The 12,908-nt window shown below is 53.1% G+C and overlaps 1 protein-coding gene across 1 annotated transcript; it reads left to right on the top strand.

The window, feature by feature from the left end:
- The first annotated feature begins 117 nt into the window (after positions 1 to 117).
- On the top strand, positions 118 to 12,891 carry PDAP1 (PDGFA associated protein 1). Its single transcript, XM_032755949.2, has 6 exons — positions 118 to 357; positions 3,965 to 4,056; positions 5,409 to 5,516; positions 8,479 to 8,600; positions 10,874 to 11,025; positions 12,141 to 12,891. Exons 1-6 carry the CDS (start codon positions 345 to 347, stop codon positions 12,197 to 12,199), a joined length of 546 nt encoding a protein of 181 aa, XP_032611840.1. The 5' UTR covers positions 118 to 344; the 3' UTR covers positions 12,200 to 12,891.
- Positions 12,892 to 12,908: the final 17 nt, after the last annotated feature.

The raw sequence follows: 12,908 nt of genomic DNA, 5'->3' as shown, positions 1-12,908 counted from the left end.
TTGCGTCATCTTAGGCGTCCTCAGCAATGCCTGTATAGAATTCCAGAGCCGCTGTTGCCCTTTGCCCTCACTTCCGGTGGGTGGCCGGCAGGGCCACGCGTCTTCCCGAACGGAGAGACTGGGGGCGTTGTTGCCTGGCAGCGCGCGGGCAAGCCTGGACTTAGGCGGCGCGCAGGACGGTCCGGCTTCGTGCGGAGGCCCCCCTGAGGTCCGGGTCCTTGCGGCCACTGCGGCCACTGAGGCGGTGGCGGCGGCTGGCCCGGGCGGAAGAAGTAGAGCCCAAGGTATTTCCGGTTCCTGTGTCAGTTCGAGGCGCCGCCGCCGCCGCAGCTGCCGGAGCCGCGATGCCTAAAGGAGGTGAGGGGCGGGCGCGCGTGGCCCGCAGGCCTGGAGGGGCGGCCCAGGTCTGGCTTCCGCTGTCCCCTCAGCCCATGGGCGTCTCTGAGAGCAGCGCAGAGGGAGGCTGTCCGCACCGGCTGAGAGCCAGGCCTGGGCCTCGACGCCCAATTGTCCCGATGGGGAAACTGAGGACTGTGGTGTCCAAGAGTCACTCCGTCAGTGGTCTGAGGAGTTTCGGAGGCTCTGGGTCCTCGCCGGCCTAGAAAGCCGGATCTAGGATGCGCTTCTCCGGGCCTAGGGGTTCTGGAATTTATCCCACTTTTTGGCTGTCTGGGAACTGAGTCACCGCGTCCCGCGCTTGTGCCGGGCCCGCCTGCCTGTCGCGTAAAACGTGGGCTTTTTCTGGCTTCGGTTCAGCCAGGCCTGCCTAGGAAGACTTAAGGCGATGCCCATGAGCCTTCCAGACCTGGTTTCGACTCCCCCGTTCGGTAGCGGCTCGGTGTGTTCCTTTGAGCCAGTCGCTCCACCTCCTGTGTCTCCGTTTTCTCATTTGCCAGTGGGAATAACGATTGTACCTACCTCGTAGTACTGTTGGGAGGCTTCAACTAGGTAATCCACGTGGAGTGCGCAGTACACTGCCAGGCAGTCGTTAAAAGTGCCCAGTGAAGCAATAACTATTCTTATTTTTAAGGCTTTGCCATCTCTTGGCCTTATAAGAAGGTCCATGACTGCCCAGTCCATTGTAGCCCGTCCTCTGTCCTCTAGTCCGTTCTCTATCCTGTTTTCCCCTTTAGAATCGATAGTCCCCAGTTTGAATCCCAGCTATGTCACCGTCTAATTCTGTGGCCCTGAACAAGTTAACCTCTTCCTCATCTGAAACACTGGGCTAATCCTTAGCTTGGTGAGTTGGAGCTGGGGTGGTAAAATGACAGCGCTCATAAAGTGCCTGGCTACCTCCTGGCACAGAACAAATATATTTGTATTGGTAGCTCATGTGTTATACTGGTTAATGCACTCAACCCACAGAAACATCTGCCTGGAGCGTTTTCAAACCTAAATCGCTTCCTGACTCCAGAGATAATTGGGCATTACAGAGCTAAATGTGTTTAAACCTAGCTTTGTACTGATTTATTCTGTGGCTGAAAAAGTCTCTCTGCTATTGTTCCCCAGTCCCTTCATCTGTAAAAGGAGGTTGCTGAATGAGCCATCCTCCTTCCAAAGTTTTACTTAATGGATACTTTGGGCAAAGGTTGGAGGTTACAATGATAAAACCTTAAATATGAATTCATAGCTAAATGGTCTTTGGGCTTGTGAAAAGCTTTTTTGGGTAGACAAGGTTTACATTTTCTTGGGTTAATCTGAAAACCACAAAACACCGTGAAGGTGTTAGAAGTATCAAACTCCCCAAGAGCAAAGGACGAACTCTTGTTTCCATTATGTTAACTGCAAATCATTTTTTAAAGTCTTGAAGAGCCTATTATAAAAGTTACTGTGGACCAAGCTAAGGTCAGGGTCCCATAGCCAAGTACATGAGAGGAGAGCCTATAGTAATCGATTTCGAGTTGTTACTGTTGCCTGGTGTATTAAGAGAGCAAGAAAGGCTGTTGGTTTTTTTTCTTGGCACACTTGCTCTCTCACAATAAGACTTTAATAAGCATAGACTTAGACACCCCCGGGAACCTAGGTAGTCATTAAAAATGGGTGGTGTGATCTGTAGCAGCCCAATTATGGCTCTGCAGCTGCTGTAAGGAATCAGAGGAGGCCAGTATCTCTGCTACTGCCTCTGGAGTGCAGAGCAACTCTGGCTGATTACAGAGTCTCTGCTCACAGAGACAGACTCTGGAAATCAGGTGGGCCTCAGCTTCCAGGAGAGGTCCTGTGTGGAAGTTGAGGCCACAGCCACCCCTGCATACTTGGGGACCAGCAGAGGGGGATACCACCCTGCTTTAAAACTGGCTGATGGCTTTAGCAAGGGTCAGCCTGGTGTCCCGGCTGAAGAGGGTCAGACTATAAAACTGACACTTTAACTGCTAGTCACATTTTTAACTTTTAGACTGTGTAGTCAGGTTTGTTTTCAACTGTACTTTGCCAATCATTTCTTAGTCTAAGCACAAAGTTTTTGCCTGTAGGTTTGAGTTTTTTTTTCCCTTAAGTATTCTCTTTTTGCCATACTACTAAGGTGAGCACAAGGTATTTTACTGTGTTTCCGATATCTGCAGTAAATTGCTTATGCGCTCAGTAGTGCTTTTTTTGTTGTTGTTTTTCCACCAAATACTAGATTAGAGGGAAAAGTGACGATCAGCGATTTTTTTATTTTTTTGCGACGGAGTCTCGCTCTGTGGCCCAGGCTGGAGTGCAGTGGCGCAATCTCGGCTACTGCAGCCTCTGCCTCCCGGGTTCGAGTGATTCTCCTGTCTCAGCCTCCCAAGTAGCTGGGATTACAAGCATGTGCCACCATGCCCAGCTAATTTTTGTATTTTTAGTAGTGAGGGGGTTTCACCATGTTGACCAGGCTGGTCTTGAACTCCTGGCCTCAAGTGATCTGTCCGCCTTGGCCTCCCAAAGTGCTGGGATTACAGGCATCAGCCGCTGTGCCTGGATATTAGCGAACATTTTTGTAGTGCTTATTCAGTAGCAGGCACTGTTCCAGCAGCTTTCTGTATATTGATTAATTCATCTATCTTTGTGACAACCCTGTAAGGTAGGGACACAGATGAGGAAACTGAGACTGAGAGGTTAAATACCTGCCCAAAGTCATCAAGCCAGTAAGTGTGGAACCTGGGAGTTGGACTCTAAACTTCGTGGTGTTTAGCAGTCTGCTTTGGTCTAAGTCTCCCGGTCTATGAAATGGGACCAGCTATCACTCCCGTACCATAGGTTTGTTCCGAGGATCAACTGTGCCCCTGGCTGGCTGGGCACGGTGGCTCACACCTGTAATCCCAGCACTTTGGGAGGCTGAGATGGGCAGATCACGAGGTCAAGAGATCAAGACCATCCTAGCCAACCAACATGGTTAAACCCCATTTCTACTAAAAATACAAAAATTAACTGGGGATAGTGGCGCACGCCTGTAGTCCCAGCTACTCAGGAGGCTGAGGCAGGAGAATCATTTCAGGGAGGCGGAGGTTGCGGTGAGCCGAGATTGCGCCACTGCACTCCAGCCTAGGCGACAGAGCAAGACTCCATCTCAAAAAAAAAAAAAAAAAAGTGCCCCTGGCTGTGACAGAACATTGCGTAAAAAGCCCTTATAGTGACGGCAGGGGTGTAAGTGGTACATGTTTCTGTGGTTGCATCTGAGTCCACTATGCTTGGATTGTAAGGGACCAGGGGATGTAGCAAGTCACTGCAGTGCACCGTCCGCCATGTCCTCCCCTCCGGTCTCCTGTGTGGGAGCCAGCATTTAGTACACAGTTTGGTGATGCATCAGATGGTCACGAGTTGCTTCCTGCGTGCCTTTGAACACATGAGGGTGGAGGAGGTGTCGGTTTGGGTGGTGCTGGGTGAGGGGTAGGTGAGGCCTCTGTGGTCTCTGATGAGAGCACTCCAAGCAGGACACAGCCCTCTAGGGGTCAGAGCAGTCAAGGCAGCTGCCTCCGCTCACCTTCTAAACTGCGGGTCTCTGCAGGGAGAAAGGGAGGCCACAAAGGCCGGGCCAGGCAGTATACGAGCCCTGAGGAGATCGATGCGCAGCTGCAGGCTGAGAAGCAAAAGGCCAGGGTGAGTACATGCCTGTCCAGGCCACGCCAGTGGCCCAGGGTGGCGCTCTGCCAATTTGGTTCACAGAGAGGCCAGGCAAGGACTACCCATTCGCAGGGACAAGCCAGCACGTGGGGGTCAGGCGGGCAGTGAGCCCCAGGTATGAGTCTCAGAACAACCAATGACAGTCCAGGCGTGGGCATCTGCCTGGATGGGTTAGAAAGAACTGTGGCTGCTCTGCAGCAGCTGCCTTAGTGGGGCCCTGTTCTTGGTCTTGTGCATCTACTTTCAGGAGGATCTCCCTCCTGCAGGCCCTGTCCATTCACAGCTCGAGCTCCCAGCACCCCTGCTTGTCTGCTGCAGCCACACAGGATGATTTGCCACACTGTACATGACATGTGCCCTGCCTTCCCACACCCCCAGCATCAGCACGCTCTCCATCCCTGGAGACGTTGTTTAGCCTCTCCTCCTCTGTGACTCGTGCCTCACCTCCAGCCAGAGCTGATTTAGTAGTTCCCTCTCCTCTGCTCCCATAGTACATTGTCCAAGCCACCGTTAGGAAATAGAATACATTCCAATCGTCAGCATCTGCATCTTACCATATCATTAGATTGATGCCTGGATCAAGGGCCTAAGGGAGCAGTCAGGGCCAGATGGGTACACAGCTGTGAAGTGCCCCAGGAGCCTCAAGAAGGGAAAGGCCACATCCAGCTGTGGGGTCTGGGAGGGGTCCTTGGGGGAGCCGGCAGCTGAGCAGGACATGGAGGATGTGTGGGCAAGTGCCAAGAGATGAAGGACATGAGGTTTCTGTAAGGGACATTTTTGGTGGGAAGGCAAGAAAGGCGGAGGGAAGCAGCCTTCCGAGGTGTTGTTCTGGGAAGCTGGTGCAGGAGGTCACCTGTGTGGGTGGGTCGGGGGGGATGGCTTGCCATGGAGTGGGAGTGGAGAGGGAGAGGACTCGCCTGGGAATGCCAGCATGATTTGGCAGCTGCATGCGGCAGGTGGGAGCTGAGTAGGATGGTGGTTTTCAGCCTGGTGGCTGAGTCCTTCTGACCCCAGGAAACAAGCTGCTCACCCTGGCTGCTGAGGTGGCTGGGTTAGGAAGGGGAGCAGGGCCTTCTGTGGCTGTGTGAGGGGCTTGCTGGACTATGGGAATGGCCTCTAAGCTGTGGTGCCGAGTGCATAGGCTGCCTGTGTCTGGCCCAGGTCCTATTCCCTGGGGGCCAGGGTCACAGTAGGACCCTTGTCATCCTTGGTTCCAGCCTTCTAGAGGCTTGATTTCTCAAGGTCCACAGTCTGGGGGGTGATGGGGTCACAGTCTTGGGGATTTGTTTTGCATTTTTGATTCTGCAGGTTGTCCATTTCTGAAACAGGAAGAAGAGGAGCAAAAAGAAGGTGGAGATGGGGCTGCAGGTGACCCCAAAAAGGAGAAGAAATCTCTAGACTCAGATGAGAGTGAGGATGAAGAAGATGACTACCAGGTACTGAGTCTTTTGAGGGCCTGGGGCCTGGACTCATTCATTCAACAAACAACGTTGAGTGACCGTTTAGTACTAGTCCCAAAGGTGGATGCAGACAATGTCCTTGCTCTTGAGGGTTTACACTCTACGGTAGATACAGACAACAAAGAAGTAAACGGACAGTGTCATTTCAAGTAGTGAGAAGTGTTACTAACAAAACAGACTGTGATTGAGGGGACTTGGAAAAGTGTTGTGGTGGTGAAGCAACTTATAAACTGAGATCTGAAAAAACAAGGTGCAGCCAGCTATGTGAAAATTGGCGTGCAGAGCGATTGAGAAACTAGATTAGCAAGTGCAAAGGTCCTGTGGTGGGAATAAGCTTGGCATGTTCAAGGACCAGAAAGGGGCCAGTGTAGCTGTGAGTTAGAGGGTAAGGAGCGGAGTGGTCCAGATGCAGGAGGAGAGACTGGCAAGGACACCTCCTATGTAACTGTTGAAGGGGTTGGGTTTTCTTTTCTTTTTTTTTTTTTGAGACGGAGTGTCACTTTGTCACTGAGGCTGGAGTGCAGTGGCATAATCTCAGCTTACTACAACTTCCGCCTCCCAGGTTCAAGCGCTCCTCCTGCCTCAGCCTCCCAAGTAGCTGGGACTACAGGCACCTGCCACTACACCGGGCTAATTTTTTTGTATTTTTAGTAGAGACAGGGTTTCACTGTGTTAGCCAGGATGGTCTCCATCTCCTGACCTCATGATCCACCCGCATCAGCCTCCCAAAGTGCTGGGATTAGAAGCGTGAGCCACTACCCCAGCCCCTTTTTTTTTTTTTTTTGAGACAGGGTCTTGTTCTGTCACCCACGCTGGAGTGCAGTGAAGCTGCAGTGAAGCACCACAGCCTCAGCCTTCCAAGTAGCTGGGACCAAAGGCACACGCCACCACACTCACCTAATTCTTAAATTTTTTGTAGAGATGGGGATCTCACTATATTGCCCAGGCTGGCCTCGAACTCCTAGGCTCAAGTAATCCTCCCACTTCACCCTCCTAAGGTGTTGAGATTGTAGCAGCATGAGCCACCATGCCTGGCATGGGGTTTCTTTATGGTAGGTAGTGGCAGCTGGGGAAGGCCTTGAAGGGATTGAGAGACATGACCAGATATGCTTTTTTTTTTTTTTTTTTTTTTTTGGGAGACGGTGTCTCTCTGTCACCCAGGCTGGAGTGCAGTGGCGCGATCTCGGCTCATTGCAAGCTCCGCCTCCCAGGTTCACGCCATTCTTCTGCCTCAGCCTTCCGAGTAGCTGGGACTACAGTAGAGATAGCATTTCACCATGTCAGCCAGGATGGTCTCAATCTCCTGACCTCATGATCTGCCCACCTTGGCCTCTCAAAGGGCTGGGATTACAGGCGTGAGCCACTGCGCCCGGCCTCCAGATATGCTTTTAAAAGATTATTTTACTTTGGGAAGCCAAGGTGAGTGGATCACAAGGTCAGGAGATCGAGACCATCCTGGCTAACGCGGTGAAACCCCGTCTCTACTAAAAATACAAAAAATCAGCTGGGCGTAGTGGTGGGCGCCTGTAGGCCCACCTACTCGGGAGGCTGAGGCAGGAGAATGGCGTGAACCCGGGAGGTGGAGAGCAGTGAGCCGAGACCGTGCTACTGCACTCCCAGCCTGGACGACAGAGTGAGACTCTGGCTCAAAAAAAAGATTATTTTAGCTTCTCCATGGAGAGTGAATGATAGGATGTTGAGACTAAGAGCAGTGTTCAGATCAGAAATGCTGGGCCGGGTGCGGTGGCTCACGCCTGTAATCCCAGCACTTTGGGAGGCCAAGGTGGGCGGATCACCTGAGGTTGGGATTTCGAGACCAGCCTGACCAACATGGAGAAAACCCGTCTCTACTAAAAGTACAAAATTAGTCGGGGGTGGTGGTTCATGCCTGTAATCCCAGCTACTCAGGCTGAGGCAGGAAAATTGCTTGAACCCAGGAGACCGAGGTTGTGGTGAGCCGAGATCGTGCCATTGCCCTCCAGCCTGGGCAACAAGAGCGAAACTCCATCTCAAAAGAAAAAAAAAAGAAATCGTGGCTTGCCCTAGGATGGTGACAATGGCAGTGGAGAAGAGTGGACAAATTTAAGCCGTATTTGGGGGTTGCTGAAGGAACAACGAATCAAGGATATGCTTAGGATTGCAGGGAGGGTCCGGTTGGGTAAAGGATGAATCTCAAGTTCTGTCTTGGACATGTTAAGTTTACAGTGCCAGGCATCCAAGTGGAGGTGTAAGTGTGCAGCTGGACTGGAAGTGTGTGGAGGGAGCTCTGTGGAGTGGAAGCTGTCTCCCTGCCCCCTTAAGGAGAATTGATGGAATTGACAGGGCCTGAAACTTTGACCAAACCTGCTGCATTGAGAACACACTCCCTTCTTCTGGAACTTCCCCGGGGAGGTGGAAGGTGCAGATTCCAGGTTCTTGGGCCAGCATCCCAAACCTGTAGAGTCTGTGATCCAGTAGCTCATTCTTGAGTTACATGTCCAGTCCTTCAGCTAAGGTGGGTGGGAATTGGAATTGGTGGTGACAGCACACACTTGGCCCACGCTGCCCTGGGGATTCTAGCCTAGCGCTTCTTGCAAGAAGAGTCAGGCATGGGATTCCATGGAAAACTGCTTTTGGAAGCCGAGCTTGAAGTGGGGGAGTAGTGCTGTGTGAGTGCTTGCAAGTTGGGGTAGGGCACACCTCTCATCTACCACCTACTTCCTGGTTGACTTGGACAAGTTATTGGACCCCGAGCAGCTGTTCTATGGGCTCTTCTCAGGCTGATGAAGATGCTCCAGAGAGCTGTACCCACTGTGAGACTTGGGCTGAGCACTACGTGGGCTAGGGGTGGAGCAGGAGTTTGTCCTCATCCAGATGGGCTGTTGAGAGATGGTAGGAGTGGCCCTCAGGGGCTCCACAGGACCTGAACTCCAACAACCAGCTTCTTGCCCTGTTCTAGCAAAAGCGCAAAGGCGTTGAAGGGCTCATCGACATCGAGAACCCCAACCGGGTGGCACAGACAACCAAAAAGGTCACACAACTGGATCTGGATGGGCCAAAGGAGCTTTCGAGGAGAGAACGGTAACATCACTGGCTGGGCCTTGTGTCCCAGGGAATACAGGCTAGCAGGTGGCCTGTGGGATGCTAAGGTCTCCAATTGGCTGGGAACTGTGGCTGTTTATTTCTGTCTCATTCCCCAATGGCCCTCCAGTAGCCTTTAACAAGCCACACAGAATTTGTTTTCACCAATTGATATGCTATCAGGGGAAATAGGACAACAGGCTCAGACCTGAGCATAACACTTGAGGTAATGGTGCAGGATACAGAGGGTTGCCCTCCATTCCCCTCTTCCAGAGCACCACACCCTGGGGAGATTTCCCTTACCCCACTGATCTGACCATTCCTGACCTGCATCCATCCGTAGTGTCGTGGCCATGGGGACTGGAAGGGGGCTGTGAGCCTGTGCCGGCCAGAAGGCAGTCCAGCCCAGCGCAGCTCAGCCAGCTGTCCCAGGCCTCTCCAAGTCCTGTGTGAAAATGAAGCTGCAAATGTCTTCCTCAAGAGTTGTATGAGGATCAAGATGATGTACTGAAGTGCCTGGCACAGGATCAGTCCTTGACTGGTGCCCTGACTTTTGGCAGCCACCAGGTGACCTCAAGGGCCTTACAAGAGGTTGAAGCCTGCTGGTTTCTCTCCTGACTGGGCATTTAGGATAATGGCTGAGGGGTGTGTCTGTGAAAGCCTCATGGGGAAGGCCATGAGCTTGGGTGTGATTGCAGCTGCTAAGGACCCTTCTGTCCCCCTTCAGTAGCTTCCTCTTGGCATTGATTTCAAAAACCCAGCAACCTGGGTATTCTGCCACTGTGGTATTCTGCCATTGGCAGCTGTGCAGCCTTTGATAAGGCTGTGCCCTTTCTGGGCATCAGTGTCCTCACCAGTAAAAGGGATCCTGTTGCTCTCTCCCTCTGCTCTTTGGGGTTGCAGAGATGCCCTGCCTGGCACTTTGCTTTCACTGAAGGGCCCTGCAGAGTCTTTGGGCTGCCTCAGTCATCATTCCTGAGGCTCAGCTTAGAGGCTTCTGAGTGTGGCACATCCCTCCTGGGCTAGGATCTGCGGTTCGCCAGGTATTATCTCCTCATCTCTGTAGTGAGGCGTCTGCTCTTCCCACTCCAAGTCCCTCTCCCTCCCCTCTAGCTAGCTCCCATGTCTGGTTTCTCATTACTCCCCAGTGTATACCTTGAACACCTCTGGGAGGCCGAGTCTCTGTCCCAGCCTCCTGCCAGGCAGGGCCCTCTCCTCCAACACTTGGCTCTTCGAGGAACCCAGTGCAAATAGGCCCTCCGATCTCATCCGGAAGGGCATCCACTGCAATTGAGAATCTCAAGCTTGGGAGGATCCTCAAAAGGAAGCTAATGACCCTCACCACTGACTCTACTTAGGGGGTTCATTCCTGACACTTTGTCCCATGGGAGCCCAGCAATTACTCCCGTCCCCCTACTGATAGGGGCTGTCCCCTTGGGGGGCAGCACCGTGCACATCTAAGCTGCGCTAAGAATGGGCCGTGTGGTGTTCACCTGAGACTGGGTGTGTCTGTTTCCCATTGTTGTCCTCATCCTATGCCCTGTGGCTGCTTCCTCCACTTCTTCATTCCTTTTTTTGTTTGTATTTTTTAGAGATGGGATTTCACTCTGTCACCCAGGCTGGAGTGCAGTGGTGCAATTACAGCTCACTGCAGCCTTGAACTCCTGGGCTCAAGCAATCCGCCTGCCTCAGCCTCCCAAGTAGCTGGGACTACAGATGTGTGCCACCACACCTGGCTAATTTTTAAATTTTCTATTTTGTACAGACAGAGTCTTGCCATAGTGCCCAGGCAGGTCTCAAATTTATAGCCTCAAGTGATCCTCTTGTCTTGGCCTCCCAGAGAGCTGGGATTACAGGCCTGAGCCACCACGTCCAGCCCCTCCTTCCTTGTAGGATGTGGTCCCCTCTGCTTTCATCCTCCCGGTCATCTTCTCTGGGACACTCTTGGCCTGGTCCCCCTTCTCTCCATGGCCACCAGAGCCTGATCATGAAGCCCTCAGGCATCCTCCCCTCTCTGCTGTAGCTGGACACTGTTCCCTGTCCCGCTGAGGCTTTCTGGACATTGCAGAAGTCTTCTCCCTGGGCCTCTCCCTCCTGCTCACTTTCTTGGTGAACGTCCACCAAGCAGGGGGTTCATGGAGCCAGGGACTCACAGCCAGAGCACCCTTCCACCTTGGCCCTAGGCCAAATCCTTGGCCTTTATTCTGACGCCCATCCAGTTTGGCAAACAGTGGTGGGAAAGATGTCCCCGTGACACCATTTTATCCACACAGAGAAGAGATTGAGAAGCAGAAGGCAAAAGAGCGTTACATGAAAATGCACTTGGCTGGGAAGACAGAGCAAGCCAAGGCTGACCTGGCCCGGCTGGCCATCATCCGGAAACAGCGGGAGGAGGCTGCCCGGAAGAAGGAAGAGGAAAGGAAAGGTAAGGGCTGGGCTGTGCACGCAGGGACACGCCCCAACTCTGGTCCTGGGCCAGCCACAAAGCACTGAACTCGTGTCCCTCTCCGCGAGGTGACAATGAGGTGAGGAGTGACTGCTGCCTAGGAGATCATTCAGGAGAGGCCCCCCCTCCCTGTGCCTGCCACTCCCCGGGGGACCGGGAGGTTCCAGCGACGACATGGGGTCAGATGTGGGTTAAAGTCTCAGCAGAGCACCGTCCACAGTAGGTGGACAGTCAACTCCTGCTTCCAGCAGCGGGAGGTCACAGGAAACCATGCCCCTAGTACAGACCTTGCCTGAGGCTCACAGGTCCCACCAAGGTCTCTGGTGCCTTGGGAACCCAGGAGAGCTGCCTGAGGTCACCGCTGTCCATCTGCAGGGCTTGGGAGGGTGAACTGGATACACAGCAGTGCAGACTGGCTTGACATCCAGCCCAGGCATCCCTTTTCCTGTGCTCTCCCTCCAGGCAGGCCAGAGGTGGTGGAGGTTCCTCTAGGCCAGAGTGGCTATGGGAGTTGGTCCAGTTTATAGGAGCATTCGACTTGCAACCTTCCATCTCCCGGGGGTCTGTGAGAGCCCCTACATGTCCATCTGCCCTGCCTCCTCACCAGACCATGAGGAAGCAGGCCTGGAAAGGGGAAACCAATTGCTCAGGGACATTGTCACCCGCACCAGAAATCCAGTGATCCCAACTTCCCATTCAACCCTGCTTCACAAACCCCAACAGGAAAGGACTTCACATGTAACTGTTGGAATGTTTAGATTTTAGACTTCAGAACCCGTGGAGGGAGGTTAGAATTACAGGGGTGAGAAGTTTCCATTTGCCCACAAGAGTGTGTGTTGGTGGGGCTTTGTGGAGGGAACAGCTTTCTATAAGGTGGTCTGGCCACTGAAGCGTGTCGGGAATGTCGGGGGGCCCAGGGTGATAGTTGCAGCAGAAATCCTCTCCCACGCCTCAGCTCTTCTCAGGTCTTCTTTGTTGCACAGACTGTTTTCTGTGGCCTTTCAGACCTAAAGTTCTAGGGTTCTGGCGCGTGTGTTGGGAGGGGGTGGGGGTTGCTTTGTTTTAACCCCTGCCCTTCTCTTCCCACCCCTCAGCAAAAGATGATGCCACATTGTCAGGAAAACGAATGCAGTCGCTCTCCCTGAATAAGTAACCGCTACCCATGGGAGGAGATGCCGGGGACCTGGGCCGTGCTGCCAGGACCTCTGCTGTGTCTCACCCACCCTGTGCCCTGGCGCCGCTGCAACAGCCCCTCATGGCCAGGAGCCCCCCATGGCCTGGGGCCTTCTCTTCATCTTGGCACAGAAATTGTTTGGGGGATGTGGGGGGGGGGGGGCTGGGGGAGGGGCAGCTGCTATCTTTGAGACAGAAAGATGCAGGACAGCATTTCATATGTAACCATTTGAATGTTTTCGCTGTTTTTAGAATTCAGAGCCCTTGCTGGGGGGGTGCCTGGGAGATGGGGTAAGAAGAGCTTTCATTTATCTGGTAGATAGCATGTAAGGGGGTGGTTGTCCCAGGAGGCAGCTGCTGAGAGGTTTGCTACACCCAGCCCCGGACTGTGTTGCCTGGGTGCTCATTCAGAGACGGGCTGTCATCTGGGAGCCTGTGCCCCTGGGTCCTCGAGGGTCATGGCTTGTCCCTGGTCAGTCCTGTCTGATCGAGGCCTCGCCTCTCTACCCTTCCCTGCCCGGTTCCTACCCACCTGGCTAGGGCCAGTGCCCATTTTTAACCCTACCCATTGATCATTTCAAGAAACCTCTGTTTACTGTGTGGCACCCAGGCAAAACATGCTCCACAAATTCAACTTGTATATTTGGCAGATTAAACTTGACATTATCGTAATCTTTGTTTTGGCAATC

The sequence above is a fragment of the Hylobates moloch genome, unplaced genomic scaffold, assembly GCF_009828535.3.
Source record: "Hylobates moloch isolate HMO894 unplaced genomic scaffold, HMol_V3 SCAFFOLD_1, whole genome shotgun sequence".
Classification (NCBI taxonomy): domain Eukaryota; kingdom Metazoa; phylum Chordata; class Mammalia; order Primates; family Hylobatidae; genus Hylobates; species Hylobates moloch.
This window is presented reverse-complemented; position numbering and strand designations above follow the sequence as displayed.